The following is a 20928-nucleotide window of genomic DNA, read 5'->3' as shown; positions in this document are numbered from 1 at the left end:
TTCAAAATCCGGATCAGCTCATATCTGTATCTGTGTCAGTAGTAGCTGTGTGTGCATCAGTCCCCAAAACACGTCCGCTTGGGTTTCTCTAGCCCAGCTCGTCGCTCACAGAAACAAAGCTTCTTTTTCCCATGACTTTGCAACCTTTTCCCAAACAAGCACTTCTCCATTCAGCCCAGTGGAACAATAGTTTCTCACAGTCAACACGGAGGAGGAGGAGGCTGGGGCGAGAGGAGGAGACCCTTGTTATGGGCCAGTCATATATTAGCCCTAATCCACCTCCTTAAAAACATACATTTGACTTGTATCTAGCACACAGGCCGCTAACATAGTATGAGTAAACACTTGTGTCAGAGACAAATATAGCAGTCCTGAACTTTTAGAGTATGTTCAGAGTTTAATACAAAATGTTACTGAGGTCAAAAGCCAGATTCCACTTCCAAAAGAAGGAAAATAAACTTTAAAGTCAACATGAAATAAAAATCAACCCTATTTACCTTTTTAATACATGTTCCTGGTCTCACTTACATGTTATTTGAAACAACAACACCCTTATCACTTTTTTGCAGTCAAATCGCAATCCAACCCTTATCCTTATCAATCGGTTTTCCTCAGATATGAGTCACATTAATTAAGTCAAATGGATTTTCAATGCTGTTTCACGTTGACTTTAAAGTGAAGGGCCTGTAGAACCTGAACTCCTTGAAGAGTTACTTCTCTCCTGAAATACACACATAGTTAACACATATATCCCTCTCAGTGTGGGGCCACTTCTTTAGGCTCTTGGGGGTAACATGCATACACACTCTTTCGTTCTTATTAAAGCTGTGTCTCCACTCAGGACCCCTGACGGTTATCCAACCAGGAACACAGGCTCTTGGATGAAAGAAAACACCTGCCGAGAAGCTTGAGGCATACATGTAGAAGCATGAGGAATGAAATGCAGGATACATATAATGCATTTTCATGCTTAACAAGTGGCGTAATGTTGAGAAACACCTGTGGGCGCTGTGGCTGAGAGCTGCCCACTGGTACAACCTCCTCCTGAGCTCTGATGTACTGTAACACTTTCCCGCTGTCTGTTTGCTTTTCTCTCATTAGCAGCCTACTTTCAGCACACCTTCTCCAGCTCTGCAGGGCGTCGTGCTGGTGTTAGAAAATTTCCGCTACCCAGCACAGGGGCCGAGGTGAGGCTCCTCCGCTGTCAAAGTGGCAGTTAACATGAGTAGCCAGACCTCCCATGAGAAGCTGTTTATGCTGGCTAATTTGACGTAGAACGTCGGCCATTTAGCACAATGGCATTAGCCGCGGCTAAAGAAACAAGCACTGTTGTCGCATGTTTTAGCTAACTAACTAGTTTAAGTCTTCAGACACAGTGGCGACATAATCCGGTGGCTGGTTATAAAACACATATTAGAGTCAACCTACATTTCGGGAAAACTAACCTAATAAAGAGCTTCCACGGCAGTAGCTTATACATGTCAAAAACAGCATGATTGCTTTCTAACTCAATCAGACTCATTTGCTGAGCGTCAGTGCCTCCTTGAGATTGTAAATCCATTTTCAAACTGAATGAGAGTTTAAAGAAGGTTGAAGAGCAAAAAAAAGAGAACAGGAGCGTTAGCGCATCAGAGTTAGACCAGGTCCTGTGCACAAGAGCGGCTAACCCAATTGGCTGTGTAATTGTTTAATTTGTCTCATTACACCTAAATTAATGTAATTGGTGTTTTTCCTGCATGAAGTAGCCGCACTGGTTCTGTGAACTGGGCTTTGTGCAGCACTGCGGATGACGGTGGGGGAGTCTCCCAACACATGTTCCCAATTGATATAAGCACTCACTTTATATTATTAAGAATATTTCAGGCAGCATTTTAAGAGTTTCTAAAGATAAAGTATGTAATTTCTGAATGTAATCAACTTACAAATTACTTAAAGTTGATTCTGCATGTTTCTTTGAAATTGCATGTTCAACCTATATCTTTGTGGTTCTAAGTTGACCTTAATAGATTGACTCCAGCTATACAATGACATTTTGGCATAGTGTAAGCTTTACACCAGATGATTGGACTTCATTTCAATGAAGAAAAGGTAACCCTGTACTCCTCCGCACAATTTAAGTAGCAGTGGACAGAAAATAAAGAATATTTGTGTGTCTGTGTGCATGTTCGGATTGTATATATGTTTATATATCATGAGGTCACGTCACTTCACTTCACTTTAGTTTTCCTGGAAAGAAAACCGCAAGGAAAACCGACAAGGAGAATAATGTACCAGACAGACATGTCTAACATGCGCATTCAACTCTTATTTGTAAGAAAAGATTTGGGCCAGAGGATCGACAAGACATTGAGCAAGAGAGAGAATGATGAGGGAAATTCAACCTTAAAAGAAGGCATGCACAGAAAATTCTCCAAAGTGCTACATGTTCAACAAGGAAGCCAAAAGGAGAGAAATTAACAGATACAAAGTGTTATACATGTCCATTCCACCTGTATTTCCTCTCCAAGTGCAGAACAACTGTGTGTTACCTAAGTGACTGGCCCTGAGCAGCATATAACAGTCTGGTGTGTGCCCGTGTATGCGTGTCTTCGTGTGTTTGAGTGTGTGGGGAAGGCTTCTCTCAGCCCGGTGGTTGGCAGCTAATGGGAGCTATTTGAGGAAGGACACACAGGCAGAGGAGCAGATGGGCGCAGCGTTATGCCCACCTACAGCGGGCGGCTGACGCACCTCCTGCACTCACACCTAATGGGGGCCTAATAAAAGGCTGGCTGTGCAGACACAGGCTCGCCACTCAATTTCATTAGCCGCTAATCAGCCAAAGGTGCCCTTGGCTCACGGAAAAGGACCGTTCACTGGAAAAAAATGAGAGGCATACTTGGAAAAAAAAGAACGAAGGGCATGAGTGAGAGAATGGACATGCGTTTGCAATTGGAAAGAGCAAGGTTTTTGTTTGGGTGGGGTTTGAAAATGCCACATTTGTCTGGAAGCCGCGATCAGGCATGGAAAAGAGAGATCAAGCATTAGTCATGTGACCTCAATGCAAACCAATCAGGTTCCAACTGTGATGTTTTTCGTAGAATATTTTACTTTTAAAGGTTATATATAAATACAAACCTACTGTGAGAGCCGCGATTATCTAATGATACGAGACTGTGTAGCCACAAGTCAGCGTTTTCAAAAAATTTCTACTCTATAACTACACTACACATAATCCTAAGTGAGCCAAGTAAGCTCTGCCTTGAATCCAACAATAAGATAAATCATGTTACGGTGGAGAACTGTGACAGCAAACTCCTGTAAAGCATTGTGAATGATTTAATCAAGCAAATATTCCTCAGGGAACTTTACTGCAAAATATATTTTCTGCATATAATAAATTAGTACAACACAATATTTTAATATTGTAATGTAGTTTTTAATTAGATTATTTCCTTTTTTAAATACTTTTAATACTTTTTTTTAAAACTTCATACAAATTAAAATTTATAATTTTGCAATTCATCTCTGGTTTGGTTGAAATCCCAATGGAGGAAATTAATGGGAAAAATGCTTCCAAACCCAAAGCTGCTATATTAAGGCCCTGATAACACACCCTAAAGTTACATCCCACAGTTGTTATGAAGTAACACTCGCATGAACATAAAACAACATTGACAGCTTGCTTTTTCAGCCATCAATGTTTAACCAGGTATATAATAAGCCGAGACACTTAATAAAGAGTTTCAGGAAGTAGATCCATGTATGCAAAAGCAGATTGTTCGCACGTGTTTGTTTGAGCGTGTGCACAATTTCTATCATATCCACCAGGGACGGTCCTTTCGTACTGACGCCTGCACCAGACTGGCAATCATCGCAGGCACTCTGTAAAAGTTAATGGCCTATGCCCACGTCCACGGGGCTAATATTATGTGCCAGTCTGCAAGTACAGTGTGTGTGTGTTAACGCTGCTATCCAGGCACAAATTAATTGTTAGTTATATGGCTATGTGTCCCCTCTTCAGTGCGAGGTCACTGAGGCCCGCCTTTAATTGCCGGAGCATATGGCTGGAAACAGATTTTAGCGGTGGGACTCGTTCTTAACCACCGTTCTTGCGCGCATTCTCAGATGTGAGCCATATTGTCAATGCTGGCAGCTATTGTTTCACTCATTTACTTCTTAGAGCAAATTACTCCCTAATAATAGCTCTACCTTAGAGTTTTTCTCTCCTCCGTGCCAGCAAACCTGTTCACACTGCATATGTTAATTATCTGCACATCTTCATTATGTTCAAAAAGCTTTAGGTTCAAGCTGTGCCGCCTGGCGAGAGGCTCTGACTCAGTTTGGTGCCAACTTTCCACTTTTTCCCTTTCCGTTTGTTTCTTTCAGCATTTTTTTTCTTTCTTGTTCTCTTTCACTCTCGAGCTCTCTCTCTTATCATATCAACTATGAAAGTTGCAAAGTTAGCCACTCTCTTGTTATCCTTGACAGGTTTTTTCCCTTTTGCCATCAATTTTTCTTAAGGCTGAGTTTTTTAAGGTTCTATTTTTTGTATGTTTTATGTATAAATAGATAAACAATTACTGTTATGTATCTTTTATATATACTTTTTTTGATTGTTGAACTGGTCCATAAGAGGGCATTTTAGTCTCATTTGACATTTGTCAGTTATTATACCATTCAGACCAAAGGACAGATTCCTCTGCTTTCTAAAAGTTTTTAAAGTAAGCCGTTCTTCCGACCAGAGATTTCAAGGAGCCAGTATGGAATTCCACAGCCAGCTGTTGGCTGATTAATAGAGCTTTATAGAGCTTGCAGCTGGAGTTGACACTTTTGTCGTAAGCTTTCTGGAATATTCCACAGTTTTCGTGTAAGTAATGACAGTGACAAAACTTCTATTATTGTTTAGGTGCAACAGAGTGTTTCCCTAAACTAATACTAGTTTAACAGCAACCCATCCAATCCCTACAGCTGAGGTACATTGTTCCAGTCCAAGATTATTCTTCTTAAGTCTTCTTTGTTTCGCCCTCTACTTTTAAACACGTCATGCGTTTCTGGTTCCAGCCAATGTGAGAGATGCTTTGCAGGTAATGTTAACCATTCAAGGCCTTCAATTTAAATCTCCTTGGAAAGCAACTGTGAAGTTTAGTCCTGTTGTTCTGTAATTCATGATACATGTCAACTGGATGCATCAAACTGCATTAACTGGCCTGAAAATGTCAATATCAGCCTCACCTACTCTGCGTGGGTAATGCTATTTGCTACGTTGATTGAATAGAGAACAGCATGACGGTGTGTTCGAACACTTTGAGGAGATCCACAAGCCTCTAATTCCATATGCACCCACACACACTTGCTTACATGTCTATGCGTTTAAGAGAAGAGCGTGTGCTTATAATTTGCCACAAAAACACTCCTTGCTCAAAACCACCAGAGAACACAAACACGCGTGTGCGCATTGGCTAGCACAAGCTATTGTGACCACAGGGCTGTAGCTCGCAGTGACAAGAACACAGGCAGAACCAGAGAAGCATGTGTCCAATTAGGACTGGAAGTTAGAGCCGCACCAGCCTGTGGGGGGTCCTGTCGAAATGCAACAATAAAACACCACTGCCTCCTGATCTGGGAACAGGAGGCCTGCTGTTTGTGGTAAACCAAAATGGAGGAAAGATTGCTCTGTGGTTGTAATTCAAAAACCCTCAGCCTCTGTTCATCTTAACATGTGACTGTTGTGATAAAGCGCCTCCACTTCTCTCAGAGCATGTCATTTTCATATATACTGTATTGTCACTTTTGGAGCTTTTGTGTTTTTCTCGTCAGTAGAACCATCTGTCCTCTTCTTCTTCTTTGGGCCTGTGTGTCTCAAGACTCTCCCTTTGCCAAAGTCTCTGGCTTGTGTTTTTTTTCTCTTTCCTCCTTTTTTTTTAATCCTGGAAACCTTGTGAAGTGGTGTGGCGAGTTGCCGAGCATGGTCCTCTGTAGAAATGGAGGCCAGCTGTTGTCAGAGCGTTAAGAAGCTCCTTCAAATTACAATAATCAAGGGGACCAACTGTCCCAAGAGCCACCGGTCCACACCTCACTTGTCCTCAGGTCACAGTTGCTGGACAAGCACTAGCCACAACTGGCTAGTAAGGGGCATAGTGTAACCAGACAAAGTGTGGTCTGCCGTGCATGTAAACATGTAAAGCAACCAACCACAAGTCGTTCTGCATTTATAAACCGTTTAAGCCAATTCCTGTCCAATGTGGCATCAGATGGTCAATGATCAAACTGTGTGGTCTGAAGGACTTTGGTTGATCATATTTCTTCATAGTTAACCTGTTTTGGCTAAACTCTTTGTTTGTGCATCTTAATTGTTTTCTTTCTATCTCTTCAGCAGGTCCAGGGTCAGTTGCCTCCACTGATGATACCCGTGTTCCCTCCAGATCAGAGAACTCTGGTGGCCGCTGCAGCACAACAAGGATTTCTACTTCCTCCAGGGTTCAACTACAAACCAGGATGCAGTGAGTATTAAAGCAGCATTTCAGTGATGGGTTGTAAAATTAAAGACTTCAGTCCAGTTTATTGTTCACACTAGAGATTTCAAACCAGATTGCTGAAAGCAGAGTCTTCAACCCAATGTTGGGCAGCATCTCCCTCCTGTCTGGTGTGTTATTAAGATCAGCCAACACCACTGATGCCCGTCATCTCCCGCACATGACAGACTCTCAGACTAGACACACTCACTTGCTTTTGTGTCTCTGTATTTCTTGTTCAAAAGTAGGAACAGGAAAAAAAGAAAACTTCCTCTGGGGTTTGTGTTTTTGGCCGTAGCAGTCCAACTGTGAAGCAATGTGTTGTTTACCGCGAGAAACGAGGCGGCAAGTGCCAGCAGCGCAGCAGCAGAACGCTCGCGCTCTCACGGGGGGGGTAGAGTGACCTGCCCCAGGTTTCTTCATATTAACACGGGCGGCCGCCAGAACACACGTCCAATACGCCTCGCACACGCCTCCAACTCCTCTCCAACTGTACGCGTGCACACACACATCGCATAGATTGCACACTCATACACACTCATAAACGTACATCTCCCTTGTGAGACGGACCGGTCCGCATCTCCAGCTCCGCCCACTGCGCTTCACAGTTTCCCAAACAAGTCCCCCCTCCTTTTTCCTCCTCCTGAAGGTCCCCCTCTCTCCCAACCATACACCCTCTATTTCAATTACAGCCAGCAGCACCATCAAACCCTGCCCAAAATTTCAATTACGCATGTCATTTAGTTACCAATACAGTGCCTGCTCATGAGGGAGGAAGCCGTCGTTTGAACCCTTTAAAACCAGAGCGGAAAAAAGGGGGATGAAATCCCTCCGGTCGCAGGGTCTGGACTAAGGGGAGGCTGGTTCCCACCCATTGCTCCCCGGAGCCAGGCCACAGAGCTCTTCCAGTCAGTCTGAAGATGCTGCCTTCTCGCCAACAGCAACATGTTTGCTTTCCTTTAGTTTTGCTCTTTTGTTACAGCTGTACCCGGGAGAGACATAAAATTGTTGGAATATTTGTGTTTGTTTAGGGACTGAGAAAAAGATGAGAAAAAAAGACAAAACACACACATCTCCCCAGAATACATCCTTGAACCGGGTCCAGGGCAATCTCTAGCCTAGCGGATGAGTATTTTGGGGGTGAGGGAAGGAGTGTATGGGAAAAAAGCTTTGGACCCACTAATGGAGCGGAAGCAGTGTATGGGAAAACAGTTTTGGACCCACTGATAGGAGCGTCTGGTTTATTGCTTACTGAGACAAGCTCTGACTTCCTCAACATACCCCCTTGTACAGATACTCTACAGCCCATGGTTGCATCCAAAAGTGCTGCCCAACCAACAAGTGCATTTACATGCAGTTTAAAAGTTACAGTTGCATTAAAGTAGAAATGCAGTAATTAAATTTAGTAGGCAAGATGCCTAGTAAGTCTTTGCCTAGTAAGTAATTAATTTTAATTTACTTCCATCAGTTGCCATTTTTATTCTTTCCACCAGCTGCCAAACCGCATGCACAGAATGGTGGTATATCATAGGCGAAGGGCACATTAATACTGGCTTCAAAACATGACCAGACACACACTCCAAAAATCGTTGATTCTTCAAGAATAACAGAATTATGCTGTCACTTGTATCTGATATACTTTAAAGACAGTCTATCTGGACATTGGGCAGATGCATCTTCTCCCCTTCTTTCTCAGAGCGCCTCTTCCAACCTCCCCTCCCTTTTCAATCAGCATCATTCCATTGTTCATCACACTTTGAACTCAAAAAACTGCAGCACAGATTTGAGGGCACACTCGTGGTTTCTCATGTAACAGGCTTTTTCAGTGTGATGCTGATAACCCCCCTGCCTCCTCTAGCCGAACTGGACTGACCTTTACCTCACGGTCGTATAATTATAAAGCCCATATCAGCAGGTGGACGCTAATAACTCTCGCTATTCACTCCTCATGTTCTGATTCATCTCTCCAATGCAGAGGCTCTTGTGCATGGCCCGAGGAGACGGGGCGCTGACGTTACCTCGTTAATTACCGTCCTCTCCTTATCATGCCTTAGCCTTCAACTGCTATTGTGCTCAGGGTATTAGAGCTGCAGCCACACAATCAGCCTTTCATTAGAATGGAGGGGGAGACTTCACAATGGAGGTCTTTACCGACAGAAGAGAAAGCAGTGAATCTGTCGCTCCATTGAAGGAGAGGAGAGGGGGATGGGGCCCAGACCCTGTGCATAAGTGTGGGGAGAGGAAAGGGATGGATGATGTGTAAAAAAAATCTAAAGATACTGACATACCTATAATGATCTCTTCCTCAGGTGACCCTTACCCTTTACAGCTAATCCCTACGACTATGGCAGCCGCTGCTGCGGCGACGCCTGGCCTCGGCCCTCTTCAACTACAGGTAACGTCCATCTTGTGGTTTTGTTTGTTTCTGCATGTTCCTGTCTGTTTTCTTTTGCTGTGGCAACTCTGTGTGCGTTTTTCCCAACCTTTCAAACAAAGTCTCTTTTTCTTCCCTCGTTTTTTCCCCCCCTTTTTTTGTTTTGTGATCCCGATAGAGAACAACAATGCCCACTGTTCTCCTCAACTATTTCCCTCATGCCAACTGCAAGTTGCCATAGAAATCGGCCTTTGTGAGGGGCCGGAGCCCAGAAAGAGAATGCTGCACTGCTGGCTCTGGGGTGCTGATATTGTTCACTGTGGAGTGAAGGGTACCATAGAAACTGTTTTTAAGGGGGACAGAGCACAGAGGGACACTGAACAGAGAGCAAACATAAAAATATATTATGGTCAGTCTGAATAGAGTCAAACCCTAATGCAGCCTCACTGTGCTGCTCTGAAATGGAAAACGCAGTAAACATGCATCTCCACGTCTGTCCTTTATTCTCTTCCTCCCTAGTTTGCTCTTTGGCAGGAGAAGAGAGGGGTGAAGAGCATAAATCACCCAGATGAGGGGGAATATGAAGAGGTGCACATCTGCTACAATACTGTGTTTGTGTGAGAATATTGTATACCGATTCACTTTGGCCCAGTATGGACGTGCTGCATTGAACCTCTTGTCACCAGGTGTTTGAGATGCATAAACCTGGGGGCCGACAGGGTTTGGGGCCAGCCCTTCCTCTCTGTTACCTCCCTCAGGCATTAAAGAGCCTGGCTAAGAGGCCAAACTCACCCTCCCACCATTAGCCAAAATAGATGCACATTAGAGTGAATTTTAAAAGGGCATTGCACATACGTGCACATGCAAAGATACACACCTGCACATCTGTATCACAGATTAAACATATGTAAGAGGTATAAATGGCTCTCACACATACGCGCTTTCACTGAAACAGGTGGTATTCCCAGGTGCCCTCTGGATAACAGGTAATAAAACAGGATATTTTTTCTGTTTGTTTTTTTCAGCCCTCGCTATCTGTGCACTCACCCGCTGTGCTCCGTATGACTGGCTTACTGCGAGAATCTTGTCCCGTCTGATTTTATCTGCTTCAGAGCTTGTATCCATATGTTCCTTCATGTTAAGATTCAAAAAATCCCTGATTGAACAGCTTTGTCAGGCGCAATTGGATTTCACCAAAAAAACAACTGGGAAAAAAAGAAACAACATCCAATGCCACTGTTCTCTCATTCCATCCTCAAATCTCTCTTGCAACACACACACACTCACAGAGAGAGAGATTACGGCTTTGTCACAAAGAAAATGATTTACTAAGGCTAAACCAAATACAGATGTCTCAGACAGAAGCACGTTGGATTTCCTCTGGGACAATTGGCGTGTCTGCGCGTCTCATCTTCAGACCTCCCAATTCGATGAGAGGCCCAAAATATTTGCTTTGGTCACTCCACAAGTCACTGTTTACTGGTTTTCGCATTCAACCCGATGTGCTCACACTTTCAATGTGGGTACAAATCTGGCTTGCAATTCCTTACCCCTCTTCTCAATGCACTTTCTGTCCTCTCAACTGTATTGTAGTTCATTTTAATTTTTGCATTTTATGTAGTGTGCATGTCCAAAGTGTTCAGTGAAATTCTCTTTAGGTTATATGTTTCAACACACACACCTGCAATCGCCAAATGGACAGAGTCACATCTGTGTGAGACTGCTCACCTACACACTGGGCATTAAACAAGACCTTTAAGTGTGTGCGTCTGAGTTGGAGGCAGTCTTTGCACCAGGGGTCGCTATCTTTAAAGTGTTTGCCATTAGTCACTGCAGCGGTCTTTAAACCTGGCCACAAAAACACTTTTCACAACTGCGGCCACAGTTCACACTGACCTAATATTCAAAAACCAGCTAAATTAACCTGCGCAACCCACCAAAACCACACACATATAGGCTGAAGGATTGTCTTGAAAAGCAGAGACAATGACTGTTGAAAATGTGGGAATAGAGAAAGAGAGAGAGATGAGAAAAGAGTACTGAAGAGGTATAAAGTGGGTCAATGGAGGAGGTCAGCCATCATATGTAGAGGCAGATGTTAGACCATATTGCACTGGATTACTGCAGCACACAGGAGAACGAGAGAGAGAAAGCAAGAGGGAGACTGTATTTAGTGCCTTTTATCAGCCGTAAGAAATAGTACATGTATTCCCATTTGTAGTTCAAACCCCCAGTGATTTATTTTTTTGACGGACACTTGGAAGGTGATAAGCACAGTGAATTCCTTTCTGATAGCAATCTGGTGGCATTGTCCGAGCTCGATGAGGTCAGTGACACTGTTAATAGATAGTATGGCTGGATTGATCCTGTCCAGCTTGCCCTATTTGCACCACAACATAATAAGCTTACAAAACATTCCCAGTGTATCAATGACAATGGTATTTTGACTCAAAGCTTCCCACAAGCAGAACTAAAACCTGGACTGAGTACTGTTCCTTGACAATCCGAAAAAATTATTAAGTAAATAATTAATAATTATCCTACCTCACAATAGATTTTAATTTGGCTTTTGTATTTTTGTAAGCACTAGCTTTAGCACTAATTGACACTTAGGGAGGGTGATTTCTTGGCAGCAGCTTCAGTCAGACGCAACTCATGTCAAAGTTCATCCTGCCTGGCGCACTAATCAAAACGACACAGAACTCAACAGCCAGTGTTTAGTTTAGCACAAAAAAAAATTATGACAATAGGAAGAATTGACGACAACAAAGAAAAAAGCATAGACACACAATAGCCAGTGGTGACCAAAACGACAATAGCTTAGAGGATCACTCCGAACTGCTTCCATTTTGACAACAAAGCAAGATGGGAAAAGAAGCTCATAATCTGAGTAAAGCAGGGGATTACTGGAGAGCGAGCGATGTCTGCTCAGCCACATAAAGACACGCAGATCCACTCCGACGGATAGCGCTGACAACAGCCCGTCTTTCTGCGCTCAGGGAGGGGACGGGGGCTTAGCGAGGATGGGGTGGTGGCTTTGTTAAAACATGTGTCACCAACACTAATACTTTCCAATCAGCCTTACGAGTTACAGCCCAAATGCCAATCTATCTCCTCCGTCACCCTGCATATACACACGTACAAACACACACACATTACTTAATGCCATCACATTTGGCCTGCTAGATCGGACAGGCCTGAAATAAAGTGCAGCATAACAGACTGGTGTTGCCATTGTGATCTTTCTTGTGCGTCCTCCCTTTGTGTTGACGGTGTGTGTTTTCTTACCTTTGTCACCTTTAAACACACACACACACACACACACAGAGAGTTCTAGTTAGAGAATTAGAGCTGGCCTAAGACTCCTCTGTAAGGATTAGCAAAGAGAGAGAGTGAGAGAGAGAAGCAAGGGGAGAAGCTTTAAGAGTTCAAAAGGACGCAGCTTGACTGAAGGAGTCAAGAGTCCTATCAAATCCCTCACAGATACACCCTCCCCCATTCAGCACCTCTGTGTGTGTGTTTTTGCGCAAGGCTGACATTTAAATTCCTCTGTTACATCCCCACTTTTGAGATCAGCCACCCATTCATCCCCCATTCTCGGTGCGTGTGCATACGTGAGCCCGTGGGCACTTGAGGGGCATTGTGCTGTCACTTCCTGTTTGCTCACGCTGACGACGGGGTGGCAGTGCTTTGAGCGTGTTCAGTAGCAGCCCCTGTTGGAAGTGCAGTGTGTGTGTGTTGGTCTAGTAGTTGTGACAAGAGCTGGCCCTGTAATAGAACTCAATTCAGAGAGAAAATAAAGCAGTCTGATGCAGTGGACTGGACACGGAGCGTCTCCCCCTCTCACGCACACACATAGGAAGGGCACGCTCCGACAGTGGCCGTATGTCACGCTCAGGCACACACATAACCAGGGGCCTTGGTGGGAGTAATTGAACAGAAATGACCTACAAGAGCTTTATTTCATGTCCTGCTCCCCTGCACAGACTACAACTTACAACTGAGGTCACCTCATGATCAGAAAGCCCAGAACAATGTGTGTGTGTGTGTGTGTGTGTGTGTTGAGGTAGTGTATGACTGTGCAACCAGAGTAAGGAATAAAAATAGAAGTAATAACCGACTGACTACAGAGCTGTAATTATTTTGATGTTAAAAGCGTGATACAAGAGATAAATTAAATCAATTTTGTAGGACAAAACACGATTATAAAGTTTAGCAGTGGAATAAATTTTATATGAATATTTGACCATGAAATGTTGCTGTTGACCAGTCAGAATCTAATATTCCAGCAGTGTATAATTCTTCAATTTAAACAGCATATTGTTTCTATGCCAGGTTTCTAAAATGTTATTTTAATTACTTATGTTAATGTCTAATATTATTGTAGACATCTAATTTTACTTACTGTAGACAAAAAAAAAAAATATTGGAAATATTGGCCATAACATAAATATAACTGAATATATATCAGAGATTTTTTATATATCAATGTACCCCTACTTTTAGGCATACAGTTAATATAGCAGTGTCCTGTTTTTGAAGAAAAAAATCTGTACTTATTAACTTCATTAGCTCTCTGAGGTGCAAATTTAGGCAGATAAAAGCCAGTGTGAGTGGATAGAGATGTTCTGTATGGAGATATGTCTCTCAGCATGATGGTGTGTTAATCTCTGTGTTTTCTCATCTGATAGAAATATTTAATTCTAGCAGATACAGCCGACAGAAGATTGTGGAGAATGTGCTGTCGAGGTTGAGAGAGAGAAAGAACTGGCATGGACATTTGCATAAACCAGTCTTTGTTTCCTGTTGGTGGCTGGCAGCCAGAGACGAACAGAAGGACGGAAGTTTTACTCACAAACAGCCACTCGATTCCAAACCTTAAAGAGAAAAAAATACAATTTAAAAAACAGCCCGTCTCTGCTGCTACTGTAAACACAGATTTGGTTCCTCATCTTTTCCCACAAATACAATAAAACCCCCTCTCTCTCTTCATTCTTAGCTTTCCTCAAAGTCCACAAAATTGCACATGAAAGCAGCACAAACTCACTTATTGCAAGAATTGTACAAACAGCTTCGGCAATATATTTTGCGTGATGTCCAGCCACTGCCACAACTGTCTGCCTGTTACCGTAGAAACATGTGCTCTGGTCCACAAATACATTAAGGAGCACATCACTGAGCTTCACGTTTAACAGTTGGGTTATGTTATTGCTTGAGGTTGAGTAATACATGTTTGTTTGAGGGGTAATGCAGATATCAATATCTAAAGACCTGATAAGCCAATAGAATATTGATATGTAAATATAAATATGCATGACAATAAATTTTTTTATTTATTTTTAGTATTTTATTTTCAAAATGTTCATTATCTGTTGATGAAGCTAATATGATTTTGTACAGATGAAACTATTAGTCAAGTGTTCATAGTTACTTTAATCAAAAGATCAGCCAATTTATTGGTCACTAATGAATACATTTTAAACAACAGGAAAAGAAAGTAGCAAAATGTTTGTTTATTCTGTCAAATGGCAGTATGCTGCATTTCATTTAATAATGCTGGCAGATATGTTTTCAAGTTTTAAGAGTGCTTTCTCATGAGTCCTTCTGTCCTGGTGTGCGTTCTTAAACGAGTAAAAGAATCAACGGGGGGTCTGGCGTTTGCTTCCACTCCCAGTGGCAAAGAGCTTCACAACTTCTCTCTTTACGTTAACACATTCAGCAGTTTTTCACCTTGAGAGGCACTTTTTTCAGTCTTTTCTTTCCTTAGTGAATATGACCCTTACGGTGAGTGTGTTTTTTCCCAGGATGCACCTTGGCGGGGACATGTCTCACTCAGACGTCTGCTAGCTGTTAGCGTAGCCCCTTGAGGCCGGATGGTGGAACATAAAGTGACAGCTCTGTCCCCTCACACATAAACAACCATCAGCCCTCTCCACTAATGGCCAAACCAGCTTTTTAGCCTTTTTTTTCCTTTTTGTTTGTTTGTGCATTCTATGTATTCATTTATTCATGGACCTTTCTCTCTTCTTCATCCACTCTTCTGTCCCTTCTCCCTCTGTCTGTCCTCTCTTTTTTTCTCTTTCTATCTCTCTGTCTCTGAGCAGTTGTATGCAGCTCAGCTAGCTGCCATGCAGGTGTCTCCGGGGGCCAAACACAGCACAGTGCCTCAGGCCAACCTGGCAACCGGAACACACTCGCCCACCAGTGGCCAGAGCGAGAAAAACAGAAGCACCCCACCACCAAAGCCCAAGGTATGTGTTTGTGGATACGTATTAGGCTTGAACAACTGCGTACATTTACCATCCATAGCTAATAGTCTTTGAATGCACTGGTTTTTTTTTTTTTTTTGGTTGATTACCCACAACCTGTGCAAGCTGGCACTATGCCCTCAATACTCAGTGCCTCATTGCATTGTTCTATTTCAAGTGCTTTGTTATGGCAGCTTCTGAAGGTCCTTGGTCCTCGAACCTGAAGTCTAGCTACCACCGCTGTGTTGTGCTTTTTACGATTGCGTATAAGTCTCTGAGCAGGTATCTTTCCCTCCGGCCAGCATGGCAGCAGGAGGCCGGAGCTATCTGAGCGGAATAAAGCTCCATGAATATCAGGCAGAGCAGAAATAAAAGCAGCCTGTCTGTCCTCTCTTCCCTCCTGCTGGGCTGGTCATTCTAGACGCCCGGACACCCCTGCAAGCCCATTCTGTCCCGCTCAGCAGTACAATAGCTGGACCGTGGGGTGGCCAAGGCTGGATAAACATGTGTGAAGGCCTGTTGCCCGCTCCCTCTCCGGCCTTCAGCCACAGCTGAGCCCGATGCTTGTTTGGATAGGGAAGAGAACAGACCTGGAGCTCAACCACATGCCTGTTGCACAGAGGAGGAGCTCAGGATATGTTTCCATCTGTCAATCTCAGTGCAAAGCTTTGTCACTGTGTCAAAGGCTAATGAAGGCTGGTTTCCTCGAATATTTGGTCCTTTGTTGTCACATGACCAAATAAATGGAGAGAAAGAAGAGGGATAGGGATAATACAGATAATTGGCACCTGCTAGACCTCCACAGCTACTGAGCCATGAGAAAATTACCTTTTCCTTAAATATATTGTCTCTCATATTCCGTCAAGTAGAGTCCTCTGTTTTTCTTTCTCTACCTCCTGTTGCACTCTCCAATTATTTCCTCAATCACGACTCTCTTGTTCTCTCTGCATCTGCAAGCTTTTGCCATCATGAAAGGGCAAGCATGTATATTTCAGGGTTGCTGCCCTGGGGTAGTTGCCACTCTCTCATTTTAAGACGTGTGCCATGTGTCAGACAGCTGGTTGGACTGAGGCATACAAAGCTTAAGTGCTTTACCCCGGGGGGAAGCCTCACGACACAGGTGCATCACAGTCACTATATCACAGTTTTCACTCTGTGACCTACTCAAAATTCACACATCCAGACCCTCACACCCTCATTCCTTCACTCAGGCTCAGTGCTGCCACAGTTGGCTTTAGGATTTCTCTTGAAATTGCTATATATATATATATATATATATATATATATATATATATACAGCTAGATTGTATGGTTGGTTAACATTCTGACCTTTGACACTTCCAGTGTAAACACCTTCAAGCTGTCACTTCCAGTATTGATTGATGATACAATGTTACTGTTAATTTCTAGGTGGATTTTTTTTAGTTTTTGGATTTGTAAGTGACATATGTCATTTTATATGAGATTTAAGCTTATTCATTTTGTATTTGAGTTGTCTCCTCCTGTAAAATGTGTATGACCGATCTTAAAGCTAGCTTTCCTTCTCTCACATGGCTTTGCCAGTCTTCATTAGTTCTCCCATCACCAGTTTCATTCTCTTTGGCTAACATCCCACCCAAGGATTTGCTTCTCAAAGAACAATCCACCATCGGGGTGGGAGGCAGGCATTATCTGTCATAAATATTCAGTTTTATTCAGTTTACACCCGACACAATATGGGTCATGATACAGTATTCTTCTCAATCTCGTCTTAGTGTTTTCATTGAGAAGGGTCTTTTGTGTGTCTCCCTTACGCTGGAGTCCACATCCTACTGGTTCCCTTTCCATTGAGAACAGCGCTAATGAGGACAATCCTGTTATGGCCTATCACAGCACAAGCAGTGAGGGAAAGGTCTTAATCAAGCTCTCCAGACCTCAGAAGCTCTGTTCCAAAACCTAGCATGCTGCCTACTGCCTCTGAAAGAGAGCGAATGTCTGCTCGCACTACTGCAGACGCAAGACGAGGAGAGGCAGTTCTGTGAGAGGTAGTTGTCCTTTATGGCTGCTGCAAATGCTTTTGTGTTTCTGGCCATTCATGACAGACGGAAAGACTCTAGAAACAGGTGTTGGTACAGATGCCACACTTCCCATTTTAGCACATATAAGATCTCACCACAGTGGGAGCATGATAGTGACCTGAGACTCGCTCTGCCAGGCGAGGTTGATTGACAGCTGTGGCTTGAGCGAGGGCTGGTGAGGTCATCTGTCATTATGAGATCTAATTGGCTCTATGGTGCCTTCTCTGATGTGATTACAATGTCAGCAGGGTTGATATCTGGGTACTAGTCATTTGCACGTATGAATAGATGTCCACCACTGGTAACCTGGAGGCAGACAGGCAGTGTTGTTTTTCTTTATGTAAATTGGTATCTGTGAACATTTGAAGCTGGAATGTGTGCATAAAATAATTATTTGTGCTTATATTTATGGAATGCTTGGCCATTCTGTGTTTGTTTGTATGTTTTTTTCTTATCAGTGCGCAACATGTTTGGTAAAAGTGTGAATCTTCTCACTTAAGCATGTTTCTTTACATGGTATGCTCGCTTTGTCCCTGTTCTCTTGTTTGATTGAGCATGGGTGTACTGCATGTTTATTGTGCCATGGCACTACGCAACTTCAGTCCAATTTTGGCAAGTTTTTCAACTGGCCTGCGCAACCACAATTACTCTTACCTTTCCTTGTGGCCTGGCTGCATCTGCTGAAAACCTACATTTCAGTGTGCGGTCAGCTGATTTGACCCCTGCTGGGAGATTTGATTGGGTCCCAAGTCTCTGAGGAGAAAAATCACACCAGGCCAAACGTGTTGCTGTTTTGCAGGACGAGGGCGCTCAGCCCTTGAATCTGTCGTCCAAGCCTAAGGCATCCGAGAGCAAGTCACCCACCTCCCCCGCTTCCCCACAGGTCCCTGCCCTGAAGCTGGGCCCCGGGTCCCTGAAGCACAGTGCCCCCTCCAGCATTGGAGGACCGCCATCCAGACTCAGCTCCATAGGTACCCACACCTCCACAGTTCATTGCAATTCAATAAACGCACACAAATCGCAGCATAACCTGCTTAATGTTATTACGTATTGCCCTGAATGTATCTCTCAAGAGCATTTCCTACTCCCTGGATATGTTTTTCTGCTGGCACATACTTTTGTATGAGAAGGTAATTGATGTTACATTTTTAGGTTTGTAGAATTTAACTTTGCCTGAAGGGCACATTGTCAAACATTTATTAGTCTAAATGGTGGGGGAGAGCTTGTTAAGCAGCTGTGTTTGGAAGCGAAAAAGAGCGAGACAGCGGATGGGAAGGTTTAGCGGCGTTTATTTCTGTTGTTTAGAGGTGCTGAATAGAGCAACACAAGCCTTCCTGACAGGCTCAGAGATTAGACAAGCCTCTTACACAACTCTGTTACCACCCACAGCACAAACAACATACATTAATAACACAATAAAGCAATATTTTCCCCTCCCCTTGCTTCCCCTCATCACAACAGTTAGCCATTTCAGACTTCTTCCCTGTAATCACAGTGTTTTTCAACAAATCCTGGGATTTAATAGCAGATTAGTGGATTTGCCGCCCAGATGTTTTTTGTTCTGAAAAATGGATTAGGAAGTAAAGTTTTCACTGGAATCTTTTGGAACATGACGCAGTGAATGGTTCTTTAAATCTGAGAGTGCCGTATGTCCCATGATTATTCCATCTGGTGCACATCTTTAAGGGGTCAGGAAGTATCGTGATATCAAAGATGTATTCAGAGCCCCACTTAACATTCTGTTTGTAGGTGTATGTGTTTATCTGGATGTATATTTATATTTCAACTTGACAGATCCCTTTGCACGCCCTTTTTTGTGCAATTTCCTCATCTTTCCATCATCCTTGTTCTCCACCTCACTTATCTGTTTGACCTTCCAAAGTGACATCTGTCCTGAGACTTTTCAGCATGCCCGACCCCATGCCTCCCTTTCTTTTTGTGTCACTGTCACCACAAAAACACAACAGGGGCTGTCAAGGACTGTGTCCTCTAAGGCCATCACTCTGCCTTGCTTTTCCTCAGAAGCCAAAAAGAAAGGTTCACTCTTCAGGTCACTGTAATGTTAAGTGTGATATACTGTTTATGTTTTGTGTTATTAAGCTGATAGTCATCTCTTCATTAAACAAGTCATTTTAAATGTAAGACAATCTAATAACCGTCTCTCTTGTGGGGTCAGTGCTCTCAATTAACACTCCAGACAATTTTTTTTACCCCCTATTAAATCGACTGTCAGGGAGTGTGCTGGCTCCCACTCACCCTGTGACCTGTGGCCACTTTAGCAGATTCCTGAGATATGACTTTTAAAAGAGTTCCCTACTCTGTCATTTCAAATGAAAGCATTTAATCCATCCTATCCAGCATTAGCGACCGGATTAGGGCAGATAAAGACTCATAATCTAGCATAGGTCTTTGTTAGATCTATCCTGGCAAGATAATGCTGCACCACACACATACACTAGCCAACAGATGCGGCTAACGGCTTGGGTGGTTAAGCTGCTGAGAATAATACAAATAATAGCCATGAAAAGATGGTTGGAAATATCTTTGAAATGCTCAGAGGCAGATTTTGCGGAATGGGCCAAATTAGGCCGTTTATGGCTTTGATATAAGTAATCTCCTCTCTCTCTTTTTTTTTTTTAAGATTTCCATGAGCTTTGGTCTGAATAAAAGCCCAGAGAATAGTAGACAGAGAGAAAGAGAGAGACACTGCATTTATATTTCTGGGATATAAGACAAATTGTAAATTTTAACAAATCTCTCAGTGTAAAAATACAGATTTGGGAGATTTTCATCAGGCGTCAGCATCACCAGTTTTCAACTGGATCTCTTATCTTTTAGTTGTGTGTGAGAGTATTGCTCTGTTCCAAAACCTAGTAAGCTGCCAACAGATGCAACATTTTAAAGCAAAGGCTATCTTCAAAGGTAGGCACCTTAATTATACAGCCTCGTTCATTAGCCGCTTTTCCACCGAAATTACCTGGAACAATTTGTCCCAGGAACTTTTTTTCCCCCAGACCTGTTGCTGTCTGCGTTTCCATCACGGTCTAAAGTACCGAGAAGATTAGGCAAATTGTCTGGTGATGTAGGTCCGTGCATGTTTCTCAATACCAAGTACGTAAATTTCGGACTTGGTCCTTGGTTCTCACAAGTTCGACTCGAGAGTGTGAACTCCCGCGGACGGTACGACGCAAGTCCGGTAATTCTGAAAACAGCAGCGTATTTAATAATGGCAGTCAGCTCGCCTTGGCTACTGCATTTTTCCTCACTGTATTTAAAATAAGATGAAATATCATATCAAACACCGCTGCTTTTTTTCATTTCATTTAAACATATTAATAGCTGGAGAAATGTACTTCAGGGAACATACATGCATTACAATGAAATTAAATATTATATCAAACAGTATTGCCTCTTAATTTTCATTTTAACATATTAATAGAATAATAGAATAAAGACTAAAGATTACCTGTTAGATTTACCCAAAACAAATTATCTTATGTTTAACCACTACAGAGACATCAGAGCCAGCAGCAAATGTCAGAAGGACTAGCCGAGGTTAGGCTGCTCTCGTCGGGAAACATGAGCACTGAGCGCCCGCTGATCGCGTGGAGCTCACGTCTCCGAAATCAGCGTAGCACATTTTCAAACAGGCGGTTTTTATAAATAAACCAGATTTGAATTTTAAACAACTACATTCTCGCCGGAAATACTTTTAAAACTACATTTCATGACACAATAACTAATATTTTTTTTAAATT

General features: G+C 42.9%; 1 protein-coding gene across 5 annotated transcripts in view; it reads left to right on the top strand.

The window, feature by feature from the left end:
• The window catches only part of LOC107587062 (transcription factor SOX-5-like), a 105280-nt gene that overhangs the window by 70566 nt on the left and 13786 nt on the right, over positions 1-20928 (top strand). For 2 of the 5 annotated variants that reach the window (XM_016274942.1, XM_016274714.1), the window contains 4 exons: positions 6353-6479; positions 8801-8886; positions 14967-15116; positions 17970-18141. In XM_016274942.1, coding sequence (XP_016130428.1) covers positions 6353-6479; positions 8801-8886; positions 14967-15116; positions 17970-18141 — 535 coding nt within the window. The remainder of the gene's footprint in view (positions 1-6352; positions 6480-8800; positions 8887-14966; positions 15117-17969; positions 18142-20928) is intronic. The other 3 variants (XM_016274858.1, XM_016274789.1, XM_016275012.1) reach the window with 3 other exon arrangements.

This window comes from Sinocyclocheilus grahami, unplaced genomic scaffold (assembly GCF_001515645.1).
Source record: "Sinocyclocheilus grahami isolate Dianchi unplaced genomic scaffold, SAMN03320097.WGS_v1.1 scaffold1.1, whole genome shotgun sequence".
NCBI classification, from domain to species: Eukaryota; Metazoa; Chordata; class Actinopteri; order Cypriniformes; family Cyprinidae; genus Sinocyclocheilus; species Sinocyclocheilus grahami.
The sequence above is the reverse complement of the archived record's forward strand: the minus strand, read 5'-3'. Positions and strand labels throughout refer to the sequence as shown.